This window comes from Crocodylus siamensis, chromosome 6 (genome assembly GCF_052110815.1).
Source record: "Crocodylus siamensis isolate JL-2025a chromosome 6, ASM5211081v1, whole genome shotgun sequence".
Taxonomy (NCBI): Eukaryota; Metazoa; Chordata; order Crocodylia; family Crocodylidae; genus Crocodylus; species Crocodylus siamensis.
The window spans coordinates 10,669,712-10,691,434 of record NC_143400.1 but is presented as its reverse complement, the minus strand read 5'-3'; the positions used below and the strand labels follow the sequence as shown (position 1 = coordinate 10,691,434).

General features: G+C 64.3%; 3 protein-coding genes across 8 annotated transcripts; all 3 read right to left on the bottom strand.

The window, feature by feature from the left end:
• Positions 1-110: 110 nt before the first annotated feature.
• Positions 111-5,484, bottom strand: LOC149860981 (lysosomal acid glucosylceramidase-like). 3 transcript variants are annotated; one of them, XM_090051647.1, is made up of 11 exons: positions 5,276-5,484; positions 4,145-4,274; positions 3,781-3,972; positions 3,554-3,700; positions 3,123-3,256; positions 2,022-2,194; positions 1,638-1,875; positions 1,293-1,517; positions 1,034-1,197; positions 590-715; positions 111-487 (listed from the first exon to the last, which is right to left on the bottom strand). In XM_090051647.1, the coding sequence occupies exons 2-11, from the start codon at positions 4,266-4,268 to the stop codon at positions 313-315; spliced, it is 1,698 nt and encodes a 565-aa protein (XP_089907773.1). In that variant the 5' UTR covers positions 4,269-4,274; positions 5,276-5,484; the 3' UTR covers positions 111-312. The 3 variants fall into 3 exon arrangements, with proteins under 3 accessions (XP_089907773.1, XP_089907774.1, XP_089907772.1); XM_090051648.1 differs by having other exon boundaries at positions 5,284-5,484; XM_090051646.1 differs by lacking the exon at positions 5,276-5,484 and having other exon boundaries at positions 4,145-4,435.
• Positions 5,485-8,916: 3,432 nt separating this feature from the next.
• GBA1 (glucosylceramidase beta 1) lies at positions 8,917-13,725 on the bottom strand. Of its 2 annotated transcripts, XM_090051029.1 has the most exons (10): positions 13,074-13,725; positions 12,282-12,473; positions 12,032-12,178; positions 11,751-11,884; positions 11,040-11,212; positions 10,685-10,922; positions 10,376-10,600; positions 10,109-10,272; positions 9,831-9,953; positions 8,917-9,324 (listed from the first exon to the last, which is right to left on the bottom strand). In XM_090051029.1, exons 1-10 carry the CDS (start codon positions 13,129-13,131, stop codon positions 9,222-9,224), a joined length of 1,557 nt encoding a protein of 518 aa, XP_089907155.1. In that variant the 5' UTR covers positions 13,132-13,725; the 3' UTR covers positions 8,917-9,221. The 2 variants fall into 2 exon arrangements, with proteins under 2 accessions (XP_089907155.1, XP_089907156.1); XM_090051030.1 differs by lacking the exon at positions 13,074-13,725 and having other exon boundaries at positions 12,032-12,198; positions 12,282-12,414.
• Positions 13,726-13,852: 127 nt separating this feature from the next.
• ENTREP3 (endosomal transmembrane epsin interactor 3) lies at positions 13,853-21,650 on the bottom strand. Of its 3 annotated transcripts, none has more exons than XM_090051026.1 (12): positions 20,892-21,647; positions 20,116-20,172; positions 19,857-19,967; positions 19,508-19,639; positions 19,178-19,285; positions 18,644-18,804; positions 18,405-18,504; positions 18,139-18,223; positions 17,251-17,823; positions 16,941-17,009; positions 16,399-16,661; positions 13,853-14,969 (listed from the first exon to the last, which is right to left on the bottom strand). In XM_090051026.1, the coding sequence occupies exons 1-12, from the start codon at positions 21,108-21,110 to the stop codon at positions 14,796-14,798; spliced, it is 2,052 nt and encodes a 683-aa protein (XP_089907152.1). In that variant the 5' UTR covers positions 21,111-21,647; the 3' UTR covers positions 13,853-14,795. The 3 variants fall into 3 exon arrangements, with proteins under 3 accessions (XP_089907152.1, XP_089907153.1, XP_089907154.1); XM_090051027.1 differs by having other exon boundaries at positions 17,251-17,808; positions 20,892-21,646; XM_090051028.1 differs by lacking the exon at positions 19,178-19,285 and having other exon boundaries at positions 20,892-21,650.
• Positions 21,651-21,723: the final 73 nt, after the last annotated feature.

The window sequence follows — 21,723 nt, the reverse complement described above, 5'->3', positions numbered from 1 at the left end:
CTCAGCTGACCCCTGCATGCCCTGCACTCACAGCTGCAGCTGCAGCCCATGTATTGCCACCTGCCTGAACCCCTGGAGTGGCTGCAGAGGACCGAGGCCCTACGTGCAGTGCAAAAACCAGTTTATTTTATGAAAATGTCTAGAAAAGAGCGGGCATTGTGGCCCTCACAGTTTAGAGCCCTCCTAGCAGCCCCCCCTTGGTCATGCAGGCCCCGCACCTGTGGCCAGAAAGCTGACAGGTGACATGGCAGCTCCGTGGGGCCCATCCCCAAGCCCCTCCCTGGAGGGTCGGGGCAAACGTATTGAGGGGTTTCAGTGTAGGGGGGCACCTTTCTCCTCCCCCTGTGCCTGTGGACCCTGGGGGGGCCTTCCCGGGTCCCCTTTCTGCCGCATCCACAGGTAGGTCTGGACAGAGTCAGCTGGAGCCTTTGCCTCAATGAAGCCAATGCCAGGGTCAGAAATCACAAAGGATATGTCCATGGGGGTCCTGAGAGGAGCAGAGGCAGGTCAGACCCTCCCTTGGCAGCCAAGGCTAGTCTGAGCCCTCCCCACGCTCCCATCCAGGGCTCCCAGGCCCCATGCCGCTCACCTGTTCAGCACCACAACCACGGCGGCGCCATCAGGGCGCAGGAAGGCCGAATACTCCAGGTCGCACTGGTAGCACTTCTGCTCTGTGGCCAGCCCCACACGCTGCGAGCCCTCGGGCAGGAACTTGCTGCAGAAATAAGGACACAATCTTAAGGGTAGAGATTGGGGGTGGGGGGTGCCCCAGCTAGCTGCTGAGGCCTGGCCTGGGCCCTGATACTGGGACCACATTTCATCCTGGGCGCACAGAAGCAGCTGCATGTCTGCCCAAGCAGGGCCCCGGGGAGGTGGGTAGCAGGGTGGCCCTGGGATCTGCCATGTCCCAACACACACCATGTGCACTGGGGCGCACGTGGCCTCGCACATGGGAGTGCACCCAGCTAGTTGTGCACACGCCTCATCACACACGCGACCATGCTTGGCTTAGCACATGAGAGTCGTGAACTACCTGAAGTGGCCCATGTGGTAGAACATGGGCTGCTTGTAAAAGAGGTCCTTGCTGCTATCTATGATGATGGGGCTGTCCACGTAGTTCTTGCTCCAGTTGGGGCCACCCTCCAGGTCCAGCGCCAGGTTCCAGTCGGTCCAGCCCGTGACGTAGTTGTTCAGGTTCTGCAGGGGGTGACATCGGTGAAGGGCACTGCAGGGAGCTGAGCTCCTGCCCCCCTCCCTCAGCAGGGCACAGGCCACCTGTGCCAGGGCCTTACCGTCAGGATGCTGTGGCTGTACTTGCTGCCACGGTCCCAGCCTCCCAGAATCACCCGGGGCTCCCAGAAGTAGGAGCCTGCGGAGGCCTCGGTGGACAGGAGGTAGTAGTTGGGGAAGAGGTGGTGGGTCATGGACAACGTGAGGTCAATGGGTGCCAGGAAGTCCAGGTACCAGTGGATGCCAATGCCATTGATGTAGCTGGCGGCCACTGGGTCCTTGAGCACCTGTAGCATGGCACAGGGGGGTCACTAGGGCCCTGCCTCTCCCATCCCCACAGGGCTGGAAGGTCCGGGCCATGTGGGGTGTGGGGGAGCCCAGCAGGACCCAGCAGCACATAGACTCACCACCTCAGCCCAGTAGGGCAGCATCACACGCTGGTCATCGAGCATGATGAGCTGGATGCCCTTGTGCGAGCTGTTGGCCAGTGCGGGGCCCAGGTCATGGGCGATGAAGTCCCGCTGGTGCTCAGGGGAAAAGCCCAGGCACTGGAAGGGGTAGAAGATGATCTCCCCGGCCGTGGGCTCATTCCCGGACGTCACTGCCCAGAATGTCAGGTTGTGCTTGGCATATTCGTCCAGGAACCTGGGGCAGCGCCGGACACGTGAGAAGTCATGGCCCCTCCTCAGGCCAGGCCCCCCAGCCTGGGGGCAGGGCCCAGCCCCACTGCAGCCCCCGGTCTAGCCATACCCCGAGACCCCCACCCCTGCCTCCACTAGGATGCCCCTCACTTGATGAAGTAGTTTGCCCAAGTCTTGTGGTACTTGTCTCCTGGCTTCCCCTTCAGCGTGCCCCTGCCAGTCATGGCCCCATTGGTCTTCATCCAGGTCGGGGAGGTCCAGGGGCTGGCGTAGAGCAAGACCGGCTTCCGCGACATGGCCTGCGCTTGCTGAAGGATCGGGATCTGCAGGGTGGGAGGCAGGGGCTTGCAAAGAGCCTGGGGCTGCGGGGTGGGGTTTTCCCCTGTCCCAGCCCCAGGCAGGGGCCTGAGACAGACAGGACCAGCCTCCTCCCTCCAGCGAGGCAGCAGTCAGGACCCCCAGGCTCCAGACATTTTTTTTTCATTTAAATTTTCCGTCTTCCAAGCCAAATTTGCCAAATCAATTCCAAAGCAGTCAGTCCAGAACCATAAGTGGTCCTACTACTGGCAAACACCCTCCACCCCCATCTGGGGCTTCAGATGTTTCCAAATCCTTTGGTGGGCATCCTACTTGAAGGTCCAAGCCTGGAGGCGTGGGCTTCAGACGCCCCCAAGTTTTGCTTGCCCTCAGCTATATGGCCACAAGAGCAAGCTAGAGAGGAGTCTCCCTTTTCCCTAAAGTGGGCATAAAGCCAAGACCTCCCACTCCAGCAGCTAAGTGGGAGGTTTACTACACATTAGCTTCGCAGGTACCATCCCCGTGCCAGGAGAGTGGTCTTCCCCAGGTGTGACTAGGAAGACTGCCTCGGTGGTCAGGGCGTTTCCCTTGCCAGGTAAACTCAGACATCATGCTTGATCTGAGCCGAAAGGCCAAGAAGCAATACCCACGAAGGGCAGGAGGGAAAGGGGGACCCACAGGCTCCAGACATATAGGCAGCAGCCCCTTCTCCACAGAGCGGGTCATGGCCACAGCTGGCTTGGCACTGCCTGGCCACGCTGCCTGGTCCGGCCCCACCAGGCCACGGGCAGCTCAGTCAGGCCATGGGGTCAGAGATGCCAGTGGGCAGGGCAGGCATGCCCAGCCCAGCCCAGCCCAGCCCCACCAGGCTGCAGGGAACATCCCAAGCCAGGCTGGAGCATGGGAAAGCTGAGCAAACCTTTCCATCCTGCTCGAGGCCCCAGCCCTGCCCACCTTCATCTTGGTGTCCTCCTCAGTCAGGTTGAAGTGCTTGAGGGCGAAGTCCCCCCGCACATCCGCGTACGTGTAGAGGCGGACGGAGAAGTCACAGCTGGCCATGGGCACACGAACAAGGTTGTACTCGATGCCTGGGAGCAAGTGATCAGGCATTTGTGGCACCAGGGCTAGTGGCACCAGTTGCCAGGATGTTGGGGGCCCTTGTGCAGGCATGGCAGAGAGACGGCCACCAGCCAGGCTCCGTGCTCAGAGCGCAGCGCTCTGTGCTCAGTGCCTGGCAGCTGGGCTCTGCCGCCTGCACCCACCCAGGCAGCTGCAGCTGGGGCGCCCTCGCCCAGCCCATTCCAAAATACAGGGGTCTCCAGGTGGCACCTCAGAGCCCCTGGGGCACACGCCTGGCCCCGTGCCCCCGGCCTCCCCACACTCACCTTCCTCAGAGAAGTAGGACCGCAACAGCCTGTTCTGGGCCTCCTGGGACAGGGACAAGATGTTGATCGCGGCTGAGTCTGTGATGGAGCCGCCAAAGCCCTTCACCTTCTGGTACCGCTCCGTGGTGCTCAGGGTGAGACGGAAGCCTGCGGGGCAGAGCACGGCACTGCTCAGAGCCATCATGGGAACAGCCCCCAGCCCGGCCTGGCCCGTCCCCACACAGTACCTGGGGCCGTGAGGCTCCTCTGCACCCTGCCCTCGCTGCGCTCCAGCCGCTTGCCAGCTTTGCTGCTCTCGTACATGAGGAAGTTGCCGGCGGGCGGAAGGGTGACAGGGTCCAGCGTGTCGCAGTATGTGGCACTGCACTCACACACTAGCGAGCCATGCCCAAAGTCACGGGGATTGCAGGGGTGGCTGCCTGCAGGGGAGGGAGAAGCCGAGGTGGTGGAGTGGCAGGGCCCAGAGCTGCGCGGTGCATGGGCATGGTGTCGATCATGTGCCCAACCCCAGGGCTCTGGCCTCCCCCAGACACCAATGCACCTCCAAGGGGACAGAGGTTGCTGTGCCCCGTCCTCACCCATAGCACTCACCTGCTGCTCCGAGAACCACCTGGACCAACAGGAGCCAGCCCAGGATGCCAGCACAGCCAGCCCACATGGCACCAACACTGCCTGCTCGACTCCCATGGCTGGGCCCTGTGCGTCTCATCGGCATCTGGAGCTGCGAGCGGGACAGGGACGGTGAGCACAGAAGCCTCCTGGCCATGTGCAGCTCCTCCTGTTCCTGCCCAGCAGTGAGGGGTGGCAGGAGCAGAGCAAGATGGCCCAGCAGCACCCACGGCCCCCGCTGCCTTCCCCAGACTCCGCGTGGCAGCTGCTCCTGCTCCACCTAAGCCGCGCCTGGCCCACGCCAGCCTTCCCTCACCCAGTGCCAGCGGCATTCCCAGCCCTCCACACCCACTCTCTCTGCTCCACCCAGCGCTGCTCCACTCCCTCTCACCCATTGCAGCTTCTCCTCCCCTCCTCCGTCCACACACCCAACTGTGGGGCAGGGCAGGACGGCGCCTCCCCGACCCCATGGGCAGCAGTACTGCAGGCTCCACAGCCACGCTCTGCTCAACAGGCAGATGCTACTGAAGCCTTGGCTCAGCTGCTTGCTCCCCACCGTGGCCCCAGACAGTGCCTGCAGCCAGCCCCTCTGCAGGGCATGCTGCCCCTGGTGCCACTGCCCTGATACCTGCAGCCAGTGCACACCCGGGCAGGCCCCATGCAGCACAGGTAAGTGCCGCAGGAGCTTGTTGGGCAGCTCGGCTCACTGGGAGATGTGCTGGGGAGGACAAGAATGGGGGATTGCGCAGAGCAGCCCCTCCAGCTGGGCCCAGATGCAGAGCAAGGCAAGCAGCCAGCTGCAGCCTCAGGGAATAGAGGGAGCAGGGGCCAGGTGGGCAGAGGCAGGCGCAGCCCCATAGCTCTTGGGGCTGAGCAGGGAGCCTGGGGCTGGTGTGACATGTCCAGTCCCACTGCATGCCTTCGCTAAGAGAACGGGCATGCTCTCTCTCTGCCGGCACTTGCCCCCCACCCGCCTTGTCTCCCCCTGTCCTGCAGGCTCAGTGCCCAACATCCCACTAGCACCAGCCAGAGGAACATGGCATCCTTTGCACCCCCAGAACCTGTCATCCCCCCCACCCCCTGTCCCATCTGTGGCCCCCAGCCCAATCATACCTGCTCACCTGCTGCCTGCCTGGAGCACGAGCCCAGTCACCTGCCAGCCTGGAACAGCCCCTGGCCACAGACCGGAGCCCCGGGCCCCCAGCAGCAGCTCAGCCAGTGGCAGAAGGCGAGGGGTGGTGCACCTGCCTTATAGGAGGCAAGAGCTCCTTGCACGGCAGGAAGGCAAGTCCTGGCGAGCCTCGGCTCTGAGCCGGTTTTCAGGGCTCCTCTGGGCGGGGGAGGAGGTTTTGCAATGTGTGCTCCAGGCTTTTTGGACCTCGCTTACCATGCAGTGTGCACCAGACCCCCCACCCTCCGATGCCGGAGCCAAAGTCTCTTTTCCCAGGACAGCTGTGCCTCAGGCCTGGGAGCAGGTTCTCCACGCCCCGCGCAGGCTATTACAGGGTTTTACCACTGCCGGTCACACCTGCAGCTCCTGCTTCTCCCCTTGCAACACGGAGCCTTCCCTTCCACGGGTGACCACACCACAGGACTGTCCCCTGCACCACCGTGGCTTCCATGAGGCTGCCACAGCTGGGGACCACGGGGCCCATTGGTCCTTGTTGGGGCCTGGGTAAGGGCCGTGGCTCCTGGGGTTTTCAATGAAGCCTGTGCCCCCTCCACTCCATGCGCAATTCGGCCTAGACAGCAGAGGGAATGCAAGGCCGTGCACCACAGGGCTCAGCACCGCCAGGCATCAGCAGCACCATGGGGCTCCTATCCCTGCGCCTACGCTCCGGCACCTCATACAAGGACAGTCCAGCCCTCTCCGCCCTGTAGCGCCAGCTGCCCTGAGCTCCCCCAGGCCAGCGTGAGCAGAGCTGGTAACACCAGAACTGGTGCAAATTGCTGCCGCACACATCTGTGCAGGATCTTTCCAGGTGTGCTCTCCTGTGGTGCTAGGGCCTACAATGCTCAGGGAGGCCCTGCACATAGCTCGTCGCCTTTACGGGGCAGAGGGACATGGGCTTGGGACACATGCAGCCGCGGCACAACCAGGCTCCTGGGAGAGGAAGGATGCTGCAGCTCCAGTCCAGCAGTGCTGTGCCGGGGGACTCTCCCCTCCATTCTTCCGAGCTGCTGCTCCCAGGGAGAGGCTGGGCTGCCCCACTTGGCACGGTCACGCAGGGGGAGCTGAGCACTTGGGGCACGAGGCCAAGAAGAGCTACAGCCCTGTGAGCTCCTTGTGCTCTCAGTGCACTGCATCGCCCCACCCCTGCCTGAGACACACTAGCCGGGCGGCGCCCCCCAGGTGGCTGCAGCTGCATCACAGGGCAGACATTACCCTCCCCCCGACTGCGACTTGCGCCCTGGGGGAGATGGGGAATGGGCATCATTGCAGTGGTTGTGGAAGGGAATTAGGGTGGGCAGGCACCTGCGTGGCCCCAAATTCTTATCTGGGCACCTGCTCATTTGGGCCTTAGGAGGATCTGGCTGGAGAGGAGAGAGGGAGCATGGGCAGGGATCACACAGGGGCACCCCAACCCAGGCTGGAGCCCACAATGGATGGGGGATGCTGGGTGCACCAGGCTCTCCTTGTGCCTTGGACTCTGGTTGTGCCTGGCAGCCTGGTTCAGCTGGGGCAAGATACTGTCCTACCCTGGGGGAGGCAGAGCCCTGCCCTGGGCTCCGCCATTAGGGATGGGAGATGCTGCTGCACTCCCCTCCCGTGTCCCAGCCTGGCAGGATCTTCGCGCTGCTCTGCCTCCCTGGTGCGGTGCTGGAGGCCTTAACTCATCGGAGGCAGCTGAGTTAGGAATGGGGGTGGCAGGTGCCTGCCTGGGGCCTGTTGGGACTTGGAGATGGGCTTGGAGGAGCTGCAGGAAGCACCTCCCACGGCAGCTGGAGCCTGCTCAGGGGTTGAGGATGGGCCTGTGGCCAGGGCACACCCTGATGCTGTGGGGGGACCCTGGCCTCCCCATCCACCCATTGGAAAGGCCTGGGGGTCGGAGGCCAGGCCTCAGAGCAGGCTAGTTCACCTAGCTGGGCTGGGAGAGGCTGACACAACCCCTCTGCGTCTACCGTGGCCTCACCCACCCATTGTGGCTGTGCTGTCCCGCTGGTGTCCCATAGGCACAGTCCTGCACAGCATGGTGCAGGCAGCTGCGCCCGTGACCAGCGAGTGCCTGCACTGCAGAGCTCCAGGCTGCAGCGGTAACAGCCCAGGGCCAGCATAGGGCCTACGTTCAGCCTCTCGGACCCCCTCTGCCTCCCCCAAGGTCATCCTTGCACCACAGCTGGGCTTTCTGGGATCTGTCACCGTCCCTGCCTGGAGCCCAGCGTCACTGCAGGAAGCTGCTCAGCATTGTGCACTGCCAGAGCCACTGCACCCCCTGCTGGGCCAGTGCTGCTGCAGCAGGGCAGTGGTGCCAGCAACCTGCAGGCCCAGCTGTAGCGGGGTGGTGGATGTGCAGCAGGGTCCTCAGGGCCCCAGGCAGGCAGCCCCAGCAGGGCAGGGAGCCCGGACCCCCAGCCAGGGCCCCTCCCCCCCACTACTCACCGCTGCGGCTCTGGACTGGGACAGGGAGTGGCCGGCAGGCAGGCCTGTCTGGGAAGGGGCCAGGGGGCTTCATTCTGCTTCAGGAAAGCAAAACCGACAACCCCAGAGAAGGCAGACCCTGCCGGCTCTGAACAGACTGGGGTGGGAGTGCGTTGCATTTGCCCTAGTGCTGTTCACCTCGCCCACGGCTCGCTGTGGGCAGCAGTGGCTGAATGGACACACTTGTGTCTTGACTTTGGCTCTGCCGCGCTGGGGTGCTGGGTCCCTGCAGCCACCACCTCTGCAGTAGCTCCGCTTCAGCCAGCTCTTCACCAGCTGCCTGCTCGTTAGGAAGGGTCACTGAAGAGGAGCAAAGCAAGAACCTAAGGCAGAATCCTACAAGCCTGATAGTGCTGGCCACGACCCATGCCCCCATCTCCCAGCCTCTGGACAATGCACCCCAGTGCACCCTCCACCCAACACATCCACAGGGCCCCCCACAACAGCTGGGGCATGCATGACACTGCCCTGCCCCCACGTGCCACTGCGTGTTTCCTGCCCTCACATGCATGCCCAGAGGTGGCTCACAAGTGCACCACTATCTAGTGCTGTAGCTCACACAGCCCTGGCTTACCCAGTGCTCACCAGGAGCCATGGCCAGGCCATCCAGGCTCTGGGGCAGCTCTTGGTGTTCATGCTGCCTGAGTGAGAGCCTTTCCATGGAGGCCAGGCCTCAGGTTGTGCAGGGTACCGACAGGCCCCCCTGGCGTGGGCCCCACCCACGCACCCCTGCCCAGCTTAGCTGGAGCAGCAGCCACTGACGCTTACCACTGCAGACTGCCATAAGCACAGAGCTGGGCTCATACCTGCATCTCTGTGAGAGATGGGACTTCAGCCCAGCAGTAGCCCCCAGATCCACCCAAAGACCTCTCGAGACTGCAGACCAGAGGACATTGACCGGTGCGCGGCTGTGCAAGCCAGGCTGTGTGCCCCTGCCCACACTGGCACCAACATGCTGCCACAAGAGCAATGGGCTCTTCCAATGCCTGGCTTGGGCAGAGAGCCCTATGCTCCCAGCAGAACAGCAGCTCGGACAGGGAGGGAGTTGCCCCTTCTGCCCTGGCCAGGGCTGACGCAGAGCAGGCCGATGCCCAGATGCACGCAGATGCCCATGCGTCATTAGCATGTTTATTTCCATTTAAACAGTAGTCAAAGGCACCTGTGCTGGGTGCCGGCATCCTGATGCCCCCATGTGTCCAAGCCCAATGAGCCAGCAGGGCTCCTGGTCATAAGGGTGACCGCTCCCTGGGTTTGTCTAGGGCAACCAAGGGGCCAGGGACCCACTCTGGGGGAGGCACCTGCACCTGCCATGCAACCCCCCTGGTGCCATCAGCAGCGGCCAGATCCTCTTCTTGCCACACAGGGAAGCTTATGGATGCTGGTGGCCAAGGCCTTCTCTCGCCGGGCTCTCAGGCCCAGTCACCTCCGCCTCCACAGGTAGGTCTGGATAGACTGAGCCGGAGATGTGGCTTTGATGACATGGCCATTGTCCGCCAGCCTGAAATCCACACTGCTCAGCGACCTGCAGGGAAAGGGGAAGGGGTAGGGTCGGGTGAGACCTGCACAATGACGAGCAAGGATGAGCCACATGCCCTAGGCTCAGGGTCCAGTGACAGATTCCCGCTGGCTCCAGCATTTGGGGGTCAGCACCCCCCTTCCTCCCCAAATGCCCTGAGTTGTGTGCAACAGGCCTGGAGTGGAGGCACAATGGCCCAGGGACCCGCAGGAGAAGCCCAGAGCAATGCCGCAATGGACCCCAATGGCATTCCAATGGGACTCCAGCAGCCCCCCAAGCTCCTCACTGCACAGACCACAGGCAGGGGTGGATGTCCCCTCCTTGCCTGCAAGGAGCCACAGCACCAGCCTCAGGCTGCCAACCCAGGTTGCTGTTCCAGCAGAAGCTACCGTTAGCCTTAGTCTTTCCCCACTCTCCACAAAGGCCAGATCCAGGTCCCAAGCCCTGGGCTCCCACCTTGGTACTGCTGGTCAGGACATGATCCCCTGCTCGCTGCCAGCCATGCCACTCACCTGTTCAGGATCACGACAACGACGGCGCCATCGGGGCGCAGGAAGGCCGTATATTCTAGGTTGCACTTGGATGAACTGGAGGCAACAAGCCCCACGCGCTGTGAGCCCTCAGGAATGAACTTGCTGCAGAGAGAAGGACAATTCTATGAGCACTGGGAGGGGAGAGGCAGCCCCAAGACTAAGCTGGTGCAACACAGAGCCCAGAGATACGTGCCACAGGGTCACTGCCTCCCAGGAGGCTGCCGTGACTGGCTACAGGAGGCGCAGCAGTGTCCCACCTGAAGTGCCCCATGTGGTAGAACATGGGCTGCTTGTAGAAGATGTTTTCTCGGCTGTTGACTATGATGGGGCTGTCCACGAAGTTCTTGACCCAGTTGGGGCCACCCTCCAGGTCCAGCGCCAGGTTCCAGTCGGTCCAGCCCATGACGTAGTTGTTCAGGTTCTGCGGGGAGTGGGGCAGGGGGCTCAGTGCAGGCAGGGATTGGGGGGATGCACACCCACTCCCAAGGCCGGGAGCACCATGTGTAGGCACTGAGGGGCCTTACTGTCAGGATGCTGTGGCTGTACATGTTCCCCCGGTCCCAGCAGCCCAGAAAGACACTTCTCTCCCAGAACTTGGAGCCAGCACAGGCTTCAGTGGCCAAGATGTAGTAGTCAGGGAAGAGGAGGTGGGTAGTTAGCACAGTGTCCTTGATGGGTGCCAGGAAGTCCAGGTACCAATGGATGCCAATGCCGTTAATGTAGCGAGCAGCCCGCTCATCCTCCAGCACCTGTGCAGGGAGGAGAAGAGAAATCACCCACCAGCCAACACTTCCTAGACTGAGAGCAAGGGCTGTGGCAGGGCAGGGACTCACCACTTTGGCCCAGTGAGGGAGATGGATGCGGTTGTCATCAAGCATGATGAGCTGGATGCCCTTGTGCGAGCTGTTGGCCAGCGCTGGGCCTAGGTCGAGGGCGATGAAGTCCCGCTGCTGCTCAGGGGTGAAGCCCAGGCATTGGAAAGGGTAGTTTCCGATCAGACCGGCCGTGGGCTCGTTCTGCGCCGTCATCGCCCAGAACGTCAGGTTGTGCTTGGCATATTCGTCCAGGAACCTGGGGCAGCACTGGAGACATGAGCATTCCTGGCCTTGCCTCGGACCAGGCCCCCCAGCCTGGGGACAGGGCCCAGCCCCACTGCAGTTTTATGGACAACCCTGGGGTTCCCCTCACCTGACAAAGTACTTGGCCCAGGTTTTGTGGTACTTGTCACCTGCACTGCCCTTCAGACTGCCCTTCCCCTTCACGTCTCCATTGGTCTTCAACCAAGTCGGGGAGGTCCAGGGGCTGGCGTACAGTGAGATCGGCCGCTTGGACATGGCCTTTGCCCGCTGCACCACTGGGATCTAAGGAGACCGCACAGGGGGCCAGCTTGGTGTGGGCCATGGCGGGAACTACCTGCCTGACCCTGGCCCCAGCCCCCAGGCCAGCAGTCCAAGAGGCTCCCTCTCACAGCTCCTCAGCATCCCAGATGTAGTGGGATAGACCAGCCCATCTGGCATTCACTTGTGCTCAGGGGTCACCTTAGCTGTGGGGGCTGCTTGGACATGTCTTCCTCTCAGCACCTCCAGTTGGGCAGGTTCCAGGTACCCGCAGGGTTTGGATGTTGCACAGGGAGGGTCCCTTGGTGGGGAGCAGGGCCAGGGGACCACCATGCACTGGGGACCCCAGGAAGTGGCTCTTCTGCTGGCCAGAATGAATGCCTAACACCCCTGCCAGTGTCAGGGGGCAGCACTTGCTGCCCTGGATCACACCACAACAGCAGGAAAAGCCCTGGGAGCTTGGCTAGAACGCAGTGTAGCACCTCCCTGCCCCCTCCCACCTCCCCCAGGTCCTCCACTCCCCACACCAACACCAACACCCAGCCCCCCGGGTACTGCTCACTTTCAGCTTTGTATCCTCATGCGTCAGATGGAAGTGCACGAGATCATAGTCGTACGGGACATCATCGTACGAGTAGGGGTGGACGGAGAAGTCGCAGCTGGCCATGGGCATGCGGATGAGGTTGTACTCAATGCCTGGGGGCAGGAATGGGGTCATGGGGCCGGGGGAGCAAAGATGTCCCAGCCCACAGCCCCAGTGCCCAGCTCCCCCAGGCAGAAAGGTAAGGACATCAAATGCAGATATCTCCCCCTGGCTGCCTCAGCCCTTGCCCCAGTATTCACCTTCCTCGGAGAAGTAGGACCGCAGCAGGCTGTCCTGGACCTTCGGGGACAGGGACAGGATATTGATTGCGGCCGAGTCCGTGACAGAGCCGCCGAAGCCCTTCACCTTCTGGTACCGCTGCGCCATGTCCAGGGTCAAGACGAGACCTGCAGGGCGGAGCGCAGCACTACTCAGGGCCAGGCAGCCGTGAGCACGGGCACAGCGCCCCAGCCCAGCCCAATGCCCTGGTCCCCAGCCCTGGCACGGTACCTGGGGCCCTGAGGTTCCTCTGCACCTTGCCCTCGCTGCGCTCCAGTCGCTTGCCAGCCTTGCTGCTCTCGTACTTGACAAAAGTACCCACGGGTGGGAGAGTGACAGGGTCCAACGTGTCGCAGTACGTGGCATTGCACTCACACACCATGAGGTTCTTTCCAAAGTACTTGGGACTGCAGGGACTGCTGCCTAGGGTGGGGCAGGGAGAGGGTCACGTAGGGACAGGGCAGGCAGGAGTCCCTGGGGACAAGTCTGGGCTTCCCCACAACTTCTCGTAGAGCAGTGGTTTTCACCCCGTGGTCCACAGACCTCTAGGGTCTGCAGACCACGTCTCAGGCAGGGGCGGGGAAAACATGTCCTGGGGCCCCTAAAGCATTTAGAAAATTAATATTTATCTGCCCCACCTCCCTGTCATGCGGCCCTTGATGGCTTGCCAAAACTCAGTAAGTGGCCCTCTGCCTGAAATAATTGCCCGCCCCAGTCTAAGGGTGACTGTGGTCAGTCAGAAGAATGTGAGCACCCATGCTTTCAGTTCAAAGAGGTCTGCCGCTCCATAAACAATTTTTTTAGGTGTCCACAAATTGAAACAAGATTGAGGAACACTGTGGCAAGGATCTCCTGCCCTGCCCTTGAGCTTGGTGGATGCGCCGAAGCGAGTCCCCTCCTGCTGGAAGCACTGGGCTGCCCTGGAGCCTCGTACCCAGGGCTCCGGTGCAGGTGCACCCCAGCGCAACCCTCTCAGGGTCCCCTGCAGCGACTCCTGCCCCGCGGCTCTCCCGCAGCACTCACCTGCCACTGCATGGATCAGCAGGAGCCAGCCCAGGACGCGGACACAGTCAGCCCACATGGCGCCAACGCTGCCTGGTTGCCCCTAACGGCTGGGCCCTGCGTCGGTGAGCAGCACCCGGAGCTGCGAGCAGGAAGGGAGGTGAACGTGGGCTGCTCCAGCCCCAGCGATGCCCACGCGGCCTGGCCCAGCGGCGAGGGGTGTCGGGAGTGGGGCTGCTGCGTCCTCTCGTCCCTGGGAAGCAGTCCGGCCTCCCTGCAGCCTCCACTACGGCTGGGGCAACCCGGCGCCTGCCCACACCTGGCTCTCGCCTGGTTTTTAAGCAATACCTCAATCCTAATCCCTGTGTCACCTGATCACACCCTCCCTAGGGACTGTGTCATTTCCTCCTCCACCTGCCCCCGGCCTGATGCCTGGCGCCCTGCCAGGGCCCCTGCACTGCCCCTTGCCCAACCGCCCCAGCGCCTGTCGCAAGAGCCCGGCCCGGGGGCCGCTGCCTGCGCAGCCTGCCGGGGCCGTGCCCGGGCCGGGAGCCGGGGCCGTAGGCGGAAGCGAAGGCCGGGCGGGGCGGGGCGGGGCGGGGCGAGCGCCGCAGCCCCGGACCCGCGTCCCCTCCTCGCGCTGTCGCCGGCCCGAGCCGTCACCTGACCCGGTCACATGACCCCGCGCGGCGGCCCGGCCGCCCTGGGCGGGGCCCCGGCCCCAGGGACCCTCCCCCCGCCCCCGGCCCGGGGGCCAGAGCGGCCCGAGCCCCCGGCCACCACGACACCAGCACAGCCGCTCGGTCTGGCTACAACTTTATTTGGTTTCCCGCAGGCGTCAGTGCAGCTCCGAGAGGTCCCCGCATGCTCCCCCAGTAAAAAAGTGCACCCCCCCGCCGAGGCAGGGAGAGCGCACGGGGCATGCAGAGCAAAGGCATCGCTGGGGGGAGGTAGAAAAGCTGCCGGAGCACGAGGAGGAGGGGGCCCGGGGCCCGGGGCTGTCCACGGGAGAGGCCCGGCCCCGCGGTGCCGGCAGGGAGCTGGCCGTGCTCCCCAGAGCCCCGGCCCTGCGGGGCTGCGGCCGGGCACCACCCTGCTCCCGGCCCGGAGCGCCAGGCTAGGCCTGAGCAGCAATAGGGGGCGCGATCTCCAGGGGCAGGGGCAGGGGCAGGGGCCGGCCTGCTCTGTGATGGGGGGTGCATAGCGCAGGAGCAGAGCAGGGGCTGGGCAGGGGCGCGACCCCGCTCGGGCACTGGGTGAACTGCTGCGAGGCCCCAGTGCAGCGTGCACATGCGATCGCACCTAGGACCGCATCAGATCTGGGCCAGCAGAGCCCATGGTGCAGGGGGCACCCAGCTCAGCCCCTGCACACAGGGTACTCGCAAAACACAACAGCCCTCATGGCTACACGACTGCTCCGACCACGGCCCCTGTGAGCCACACGTGCCCAGCAAGAGGGTGCAGCACCTCTCCCTGTCCACTACCCTTGCAGGGAGTTGCCATCATGGGCCCTGGAGATAAACAGCCAGGCACAAGGAACCAGGAGCCCTGGCCTTGGAGGTGTGCCTGTCCCCTTCCACTGCTACCCAGTGGAGGTGGGCGCGTGCCGGGGAGGAGCCAGCCCTATCCCCAGGCCTGGTGCCAGTGCCCCAGGAAAGGCCAGTCCAGGCGCTGAATTGCCCAGGCAGAGATCCAGCTGCTGACGGAGCCTCCTGGCCAGCCTGGGGGCTCGGACTGGGTCCCTCAGAGGATGCTCTCCTTGTAGGCCCCGCTAAGGCTGTGCGGTCGGCTGCGCTCCAACCGGCGGGCAGACAGGAGGCGGCGCAGTGAGGAGGTAGAGCTCAGGTCCCCGCAGCTCTGTAGGTGGATCCCTTCCAGGGGCTGGTGCTCAGCTACCGGCCACGGGCTCCGGGGAACCTGCAGCGCCAGGCAAGAAGGGCAGCAGGGGCCTGAGTGAGGGCAGCTGAGCAAGCACCCCCACCCAGCCCACTGGTAGCACCCCCCTCCCTGTCTGTGCCTTCCCTGCCCTTCCTTCAGGAATGGCCCTAGCCTGGGCTCTGCGCGGCTGGATGGGTGCAGAGCAGCCCCTGGGCAGGGGCAGGTGGGGACCAGAGCAGCTCTGTGCCAGCTCAGGCGGGTAGCAGCAGCATCTGCTGCTTGAGGCCAGTGGTTGCCCAAGCTGGTGCAGCTCATGGGGCAGAGTGAGCAAAGGGCAAGCACCAGCAAGGTGTGCTGACTCCTGGGGCTGCAGTCCCTCCCACGCAGCAGGAGCGGCTGGAGCCAAGAAACTGGTCTAGCAGGTGACACACAGAGAGGCATCTGCATCCCACCCACGACAAGACCTGGGCTGCCCTGCATTTGCAGGCTCAGACGTGGGCAGACTCAGAGACAGGAATGACCCCGAGGGCCAGGAACTGGCGTGACCTACAGCAGCCCTAGAGCAGATCTCAAAGCAGCACCAGGAAAATGGGTTCTGCTCTGTGGCAGAGCGCTGGAACTCAAGCCTGTGGGGCCGGCAAAGCAGCATAAGGCAGCCAGAAGGGATGAGCTGTTCCCTGACACTCCAGGCAGGGCCCCCCAGTGTCAGGACAGGCACCAGGCCACAGTCACGGTGCTTTCCCACAGGAAAGACCCCGACTGCAGGCCTCTGGTGTGACTGGTGCGACTATGGGGAAGGCCTGGGTGGGGCAGGGATGAGGTGCACGCATTAGCAGGCTGCAATTAGATAGTGTTCCTGGGCTCCCATGGTTACCCAACATGGCCTGCAGCTTCCCAGAGCTTCCTGGGTTGCGCAAGCGCCAAAACAGCAGGTGATTCTGGGGAGAATCATTACTCATGTTTTGCAGATGAGGAAACTGAGGCACAAAAGCCCCAGGGGCTCCCAGAAGGCTCCACAGTAAGTCAGCAGCAGGGTCAGGGTGATTTCATAGACATTAGGGTTGGAAGGGACCTCGGAAGATCATCACGTCCAGCCCCCTGCCCCGGGGCAGGAAGTCAGCTGGGGTCAAAGGATCCCAGCAAGGTAAGTGTCCAAACGTTTCTTAAAAGAGTCCAGAGTAGGTATTTGTACCACCTCTGGAGGAAGTGTATTCCAGGCCTTGGGGGCTCAGACAATAAAGAAGTTTTTCCTCATGTCCAGCCTAAAAGGGTCTTGCAGCGGTTATGACCGCTGAACCTTGTCACCCCTTGGGGTGGTCTGGTGAACAGGCGTTACCCCAGATCCTGATGCACCCCCCTTGTATACTTATAGGCCGAATATATACTTATATGATGAAGGATTCTGGACTTCCTGGCTCCCTGCCCATGTGCAGGCCTCTGGGCTGCAGGGGCCCGTGGTTGCACCCACCTGCTTGTGGGCCTGGGAGCTGTGTCCAGCCATCTCCATGCCTGGTGCCAGGTTGCGCTTGGACCTCTGCAGGAACCTGGCCACCAGCCCACGGGTGCTGCGGCAAACCTTCAGGTCCCCCAGGGAGCGTGTCCCTGCCTTCGACAGCCTCTGCGTCACCTTCTTGGGCACCGGCAGCCGGTTCTTCCCAGCAGAGCTGGCCCGGAGGAGCGGGGGCGAGTCCCAGCGTGAGGCACGGAGCAGGCAGGCTTCTGAGCACAGCCCTGGTGGGAGGGGAGCCCATGAGAACCACAGCCGCATGGCACCTGACCGGCACATGCCCAGATGCTGCAACCAGCAGCCCCAGTGCCCCGCTGCTGCCCCTGGGCCTCTCCTGGGAGTGGGGCAGAGTGCCAGTGGGTAGGGGGGCAACATGACACCCCTATCCAGCCCCAGCTCCCATCAGCCCATTCCCACTGAAACAGGCATTGCTCATAGCTCACGCTCTGCCCAGTCCCAGGCTCTGGCCCAGAGCATCTCCAGCACCGCAAATGCTGCCTGACCTGTATCTGCAGAGGAGTTGGACACGTTGTCCTCCAGTGCTTTGGTATAAAGCAGTTCCCTGAAGTCACCTGGGAGCAGAGAGAACGGGCATGAGGACTACCGCAGCCCGTCCGTCCTGCTTGCGTGCGCATCAGTGTTCGCTCCCCGATGTGCCATCCCCAAGCCAGTCTGCTCCGACAGTGACACCGACACGCAGGGCCTCAACAGGCCACCTCGCCCCCCCGCTCTCCATCCAGCCGTATCATCCGAGCATGAGCAGCTTGGACTTGGCAGACGGACACACGGACCACACCCCTCATCCCCATCTACCTGGGTCCCCAGCGGCAACGATGCCGGGGTCGCTGTGTGACCGCACAAGGGGACGCTGGCCCAGGCCCTGTGCTGGAGATGCCAGGCAGGAGGTCTCACTGCTGCGCCGTTGCTGGGCCAGGCGCCTGCTGGCCCGGCACCCCGGTGGCACGCTCCTGCCCTTGAGCCGCACCTCGGGGAAGCAGGGCCCTGCGCAGCGCGACAGCCCCTCCAGCCGGTTGCAGCTGTGGGCCACGACGCCCCCGGCCAGGCGGCCCTCGAGCACGGCGTCAGGCGTGGAGCAGGAGTAGGAGCGCTCACCGCGCACACGAGGCCGGGATGGCTCCTCGAAGGGGCCCTGCAGGCCCAGCGTGGGGCTGCCAGGGTGGTGGCTGCACTGCATGCAGTCCACGCTAAGGCAGTAGTCAGCGCGGCTGCGCTGGATGGAGCGGAACAGCACGTAGTCCATGGAGCGCACCGAACCCTGCAGCTCCAGCAGGCACGAGTCCTCCGAGGGGCTGCTGTCACCGGGGATGTCCATGATCTCAGACATAATCAGGGACCCGCTGTCCATGGATACTGCAACACGCACGCCTGGAGTTGGGGTGGGGGGGCAGGCACAAGGCCCTCAGGGCAGGGCCCAGCCTCACCCCTTTGCCTACCGTGTGCTGCCATCCTGGCCCTGCCTGCAGGCATGGTGACCCCTCCCCATGCACTGCACCCCCAGCTTGTGGGCGCAGTGCCTCCTGCACTGCCCCCCAACTCCCCATCTGGCCTCCCAACACCCACAGAGCAGCAGTGTGTGAACTTCGCTGCTGCGCGCTCTACTGCTACCAAGCCCCACCCCCACAGCCCAGCCATGGGCCCTATCCCTTACCCCCCTCCCATGCTGCCCAGGGCTGCCGTTACCTTCTCCACTGAGCACGATGGAGGGGACGCGGTCACAGGTGCAGACATGCGAGGTGTCCGTCAGCTGCGAGTCGAACAGCGTGGCCTAAGGGGCACATGGATGGTCACGGCCTGACGCCAGTCCTGGGCATGGGCTGTGCGAGAAGGGAGGCAGCACACGCTGCGGGGAGCCCCCAGCTATGCTCCGGCCCCCACACTCCCTGGGGCCGTCATGACCCCCTGCCCAGCACCGTGCAGAATGTGCCTGCCCAGGCCCGTGCCCTTACCTGACTGTCTCCCCGGAGCCCCATGACAGTCTCATAGGATGGGGGGAAGTCGGTGGGGTAGAGGGGCACAGGGCTGTCCATGGAGCCGTTGTAGGTGATGCTGTGGGAAAAGGCGGGAGAGACTGTGTTAACCACAGAGGAGGACAGACCTCGCGCACACAGCTCCATGGCTCCCCCTTGTCCTCCCTCCCCTGGCTTCCCCATACTTGGCTGGGCCCTGCCCCCCCAGCCCCCAGCACCTCTGGGCATCCGTCTCGGAGCTGCAGGTATACTCTGGTGGATAGTAGGGGGGTGGCGGCACCGGGGGCACAAACTCCTCGAAGTCCATCATGGTCTGCAGGAAGGTGTCCGGGGGTGACGTGCACTCCAGGGTCACGGAGCTGGAGCGTGGCAGGCCCAGCTGTGGGGAGAGGGGAATGAGGGGCAGCTGCAGGGCCCTGAGGGGCTGTGTCCCCTCTGCCTCCTGCTTTTGGAGTCCAACAGGGTCACAGTACCAGTGCCTGATGCCCTGAGCTCCTGACTAGGGCCTTGGCTGTGGGGAGGCCTGGCCATATCTCCCCTGGGAGATATGGGCAAGATCTGGCTCCCTCTGGGCTCTCCCTGATACCCACCACTGAAGCACCAGCCCACAGGGCCACTCCCAGGCTGCTCAGTGTGGCCAGGGTACAGCTCTGGGAGAGGGTCTGGTAATGTCTGTGTGGGGGGTGGGGGGCTCTGGCCCAAGCCTCTGCTGTGCAGTGAGGACAGGGCAGGGGACTGCGGGCAGCGCTCACCATGTGGATAACGTCCAGGGAAAAGATCTGGATGCAGCACATGACAGCAGAGAGCGTGCACACAATGGTGGAGAAGATGGTCAGGCCACAGATGCTGAACAGCAGGTCCTGGGCAGGGGCACAGAGGGGCCCTGAATGCTCCTCTTCACATGCCAAGCCCCCCGCTCTGGTGATGAGCCTCTGGGCCCTGGCCCTGGCCCCGGCCCAGTCTAGCCCTGCCTGCAGTATCAGGCTTGGAGCATCTCCCCAGGCACCAAGCCGCCTCAGCCTGGCACAGCCCCCCTCCCCCTAGTCTAGCCAGCGTGGCCCCAGCCCCTGCAACGCTATTACCTTCAGTGCCATGCGGATGCTACGGCAGTCGGGGTTGGCAAACATGACCAGCCTGTCAGGGTGGCGGCTGCAGGGGCCAGGCACGTGCTGCAGGCCAGAGCGGACCGAGCAGCACATGCACATGTCCATCTCCTGCAGGAAGTGAGACACTGGGTGAGGGATGGCTGGGTCCCGGAGCCCCAGCCCTGCTGCTGCTCCCCTCCTAGAGCCAACAGTCCCCTTGCCCCATGCCCATCACCCAGCCCCTGAGGCACGAGCCTGCACTGCTGCCCCAGGCTCAGCCACGCAGCCTCCCCCAGCTCTCCATCTCCTAAGGCTGGTGCCCAGCAGCCACAGCTCAGGGCCTCACCCGCTCACAGGCCTCCAGGGACTTCACGAGCTGGGCGTTCTGACAGGAGAGGATGGAGCCAGCCAGGCCCAGCATGACGCCCAGCACAGACAGCAGCGTGAAGAAGGTGATCTGGAACAGGGCAGAAGGGGAACAGGCCGACCGGCACGTGCAGGTGAGGGGAGCCTGGCTTTGCCCTCTGCCCCCCACCAAAGCACCCAGAGATGCAGGGGCCCCTGGCAGGGCGAGCCCCCCTGCCCCACATGCAGCTGACACCTACCACCACCGTGATGGGCCGTTTCCAGGAGACAACGCCAACGAGGCCCGACAGGGCCAGCTGGGGACAGACAGACAGGGACCCTGAAGAAGACCGGGGCAGGAGGATGTCCCACACATCCCCTGCCCTCCCCATGCCCGCACTCTGCTCCCTGCCTGCAGCCCATGCCCCGCACATGCACAACAGGCAGGCGCCTCCTTGCCGGCCAAGCAAGGAAAGTGCTGATTCAGGGCACTCAGGAGCAGCTCAACGCTGGCCAGTGGGACCCTGGCCAGGGCAGCCCATAGGGGTGCCATGCTGCAGGGGTGGGGTGGGGTGAGGGGGCTTGGCACCATGTGGGCTGGAGGGCATAGGCAGGGAGACCAGAGATGCTCAGGGCCTGTCGAGCTCCCTCTGTAAAACAGGGAGGATCCTGTACCCGGTCATGCCAGCTGGGAAGTGATACAGGTGAGCAAGCGGCACCAGGGACTGGGGCTGGCAGCACAGGACATGGGAGAGGCCTGGGGACAACAGAAGAGCCTGGCAAGGGTTCCTGACACAAGGGGGATTGCCTACATGCTGCCCTGCCGCTGCCCCACTGCTGCCCCTCCCGGGCCCTCTGGGCTGGCACAAGCTCACAGAGCGCACTGCTCCCCTCATGCCCAGCAGGAGAACGGCACCCTGGGGTGCACAGCCAGGGAGGCCCCTGCCCCCCACCAGAGCAGAGCCAGCCCTAGAAACTCCCTGCACGGCTGGGCCCCTGGCTCCCCCTTGGCCTTGCGGATCTGCCCGAGACTCACTGAGAAGCCGGCCCAGTAGGGGCAGGAGTGCCGGATCTTGGGGGCAGGCGTGATAGTGGCTGCCACGAGGCTGAAGGTGACGATGAGGATGCCCAGGATCACTTGGATGAAGCCCAGCACCAGCAGGGTCTGCAGCCAGGTCCTCTGCATGCGGAGGTGCGTGAGGCTGCGGGAGCTGCGGCCGGTCAGCGAGTGGCTGGAGTCGCTGGAGGATGGCATGGTGCCCCGCGGCGGGACGGGAGCAGCGGGCCCGCGGCTGCAGGGGGCCACAGCCAGGCCCCGGCCCGGCAGCTGGGGACGGCCCTGGGAGCCGAGCAGGCCGCGCTTCGCGCTGCGGGCGACTCCGCGCTGGGACCCCTGGCCGCGCAGCAGCACCGTCCTAGGCGCACGTCTCAGGGCCGGAGCATCCCGGGCGCGGCGCGCGGGTCTCGCTCCGCGTCGCCATCGCCCCCGCGCCAGCCGGGCCGCGGGCAGCCCCGGAGGTCGGAGCCGCCGCTCCCACGAGCCCTCCCGCGCGGGGCATCCTCGGGCGCTGCGGGCCCCGTCAGCCGCGCCGCCGCCCTGCGCCGCAGCCCGGCGGGCGGAGCGGGCCGGGGGCGCCGGCTCCGGCCATGCAGGGCGCGGACGAGGCGCCGCTCTGAGCCCCGGGCTGGCTCCGGCGCCGGGGCGGGGCGGGGCGGGGCGGGGCGCAGCCCTGGGCCCCTCCGGCCGCTGCGTCCTGCGGGCCGGGGCCGGGGCCGCCCCGCCGCGCTGCTCCCTGGGAGCTGCAGTCCGCGCCCCCCGGGCGGGGCCGGGACCCGCTGGCCCGGGCCGGCGCAGGGGAGCCGCCGCC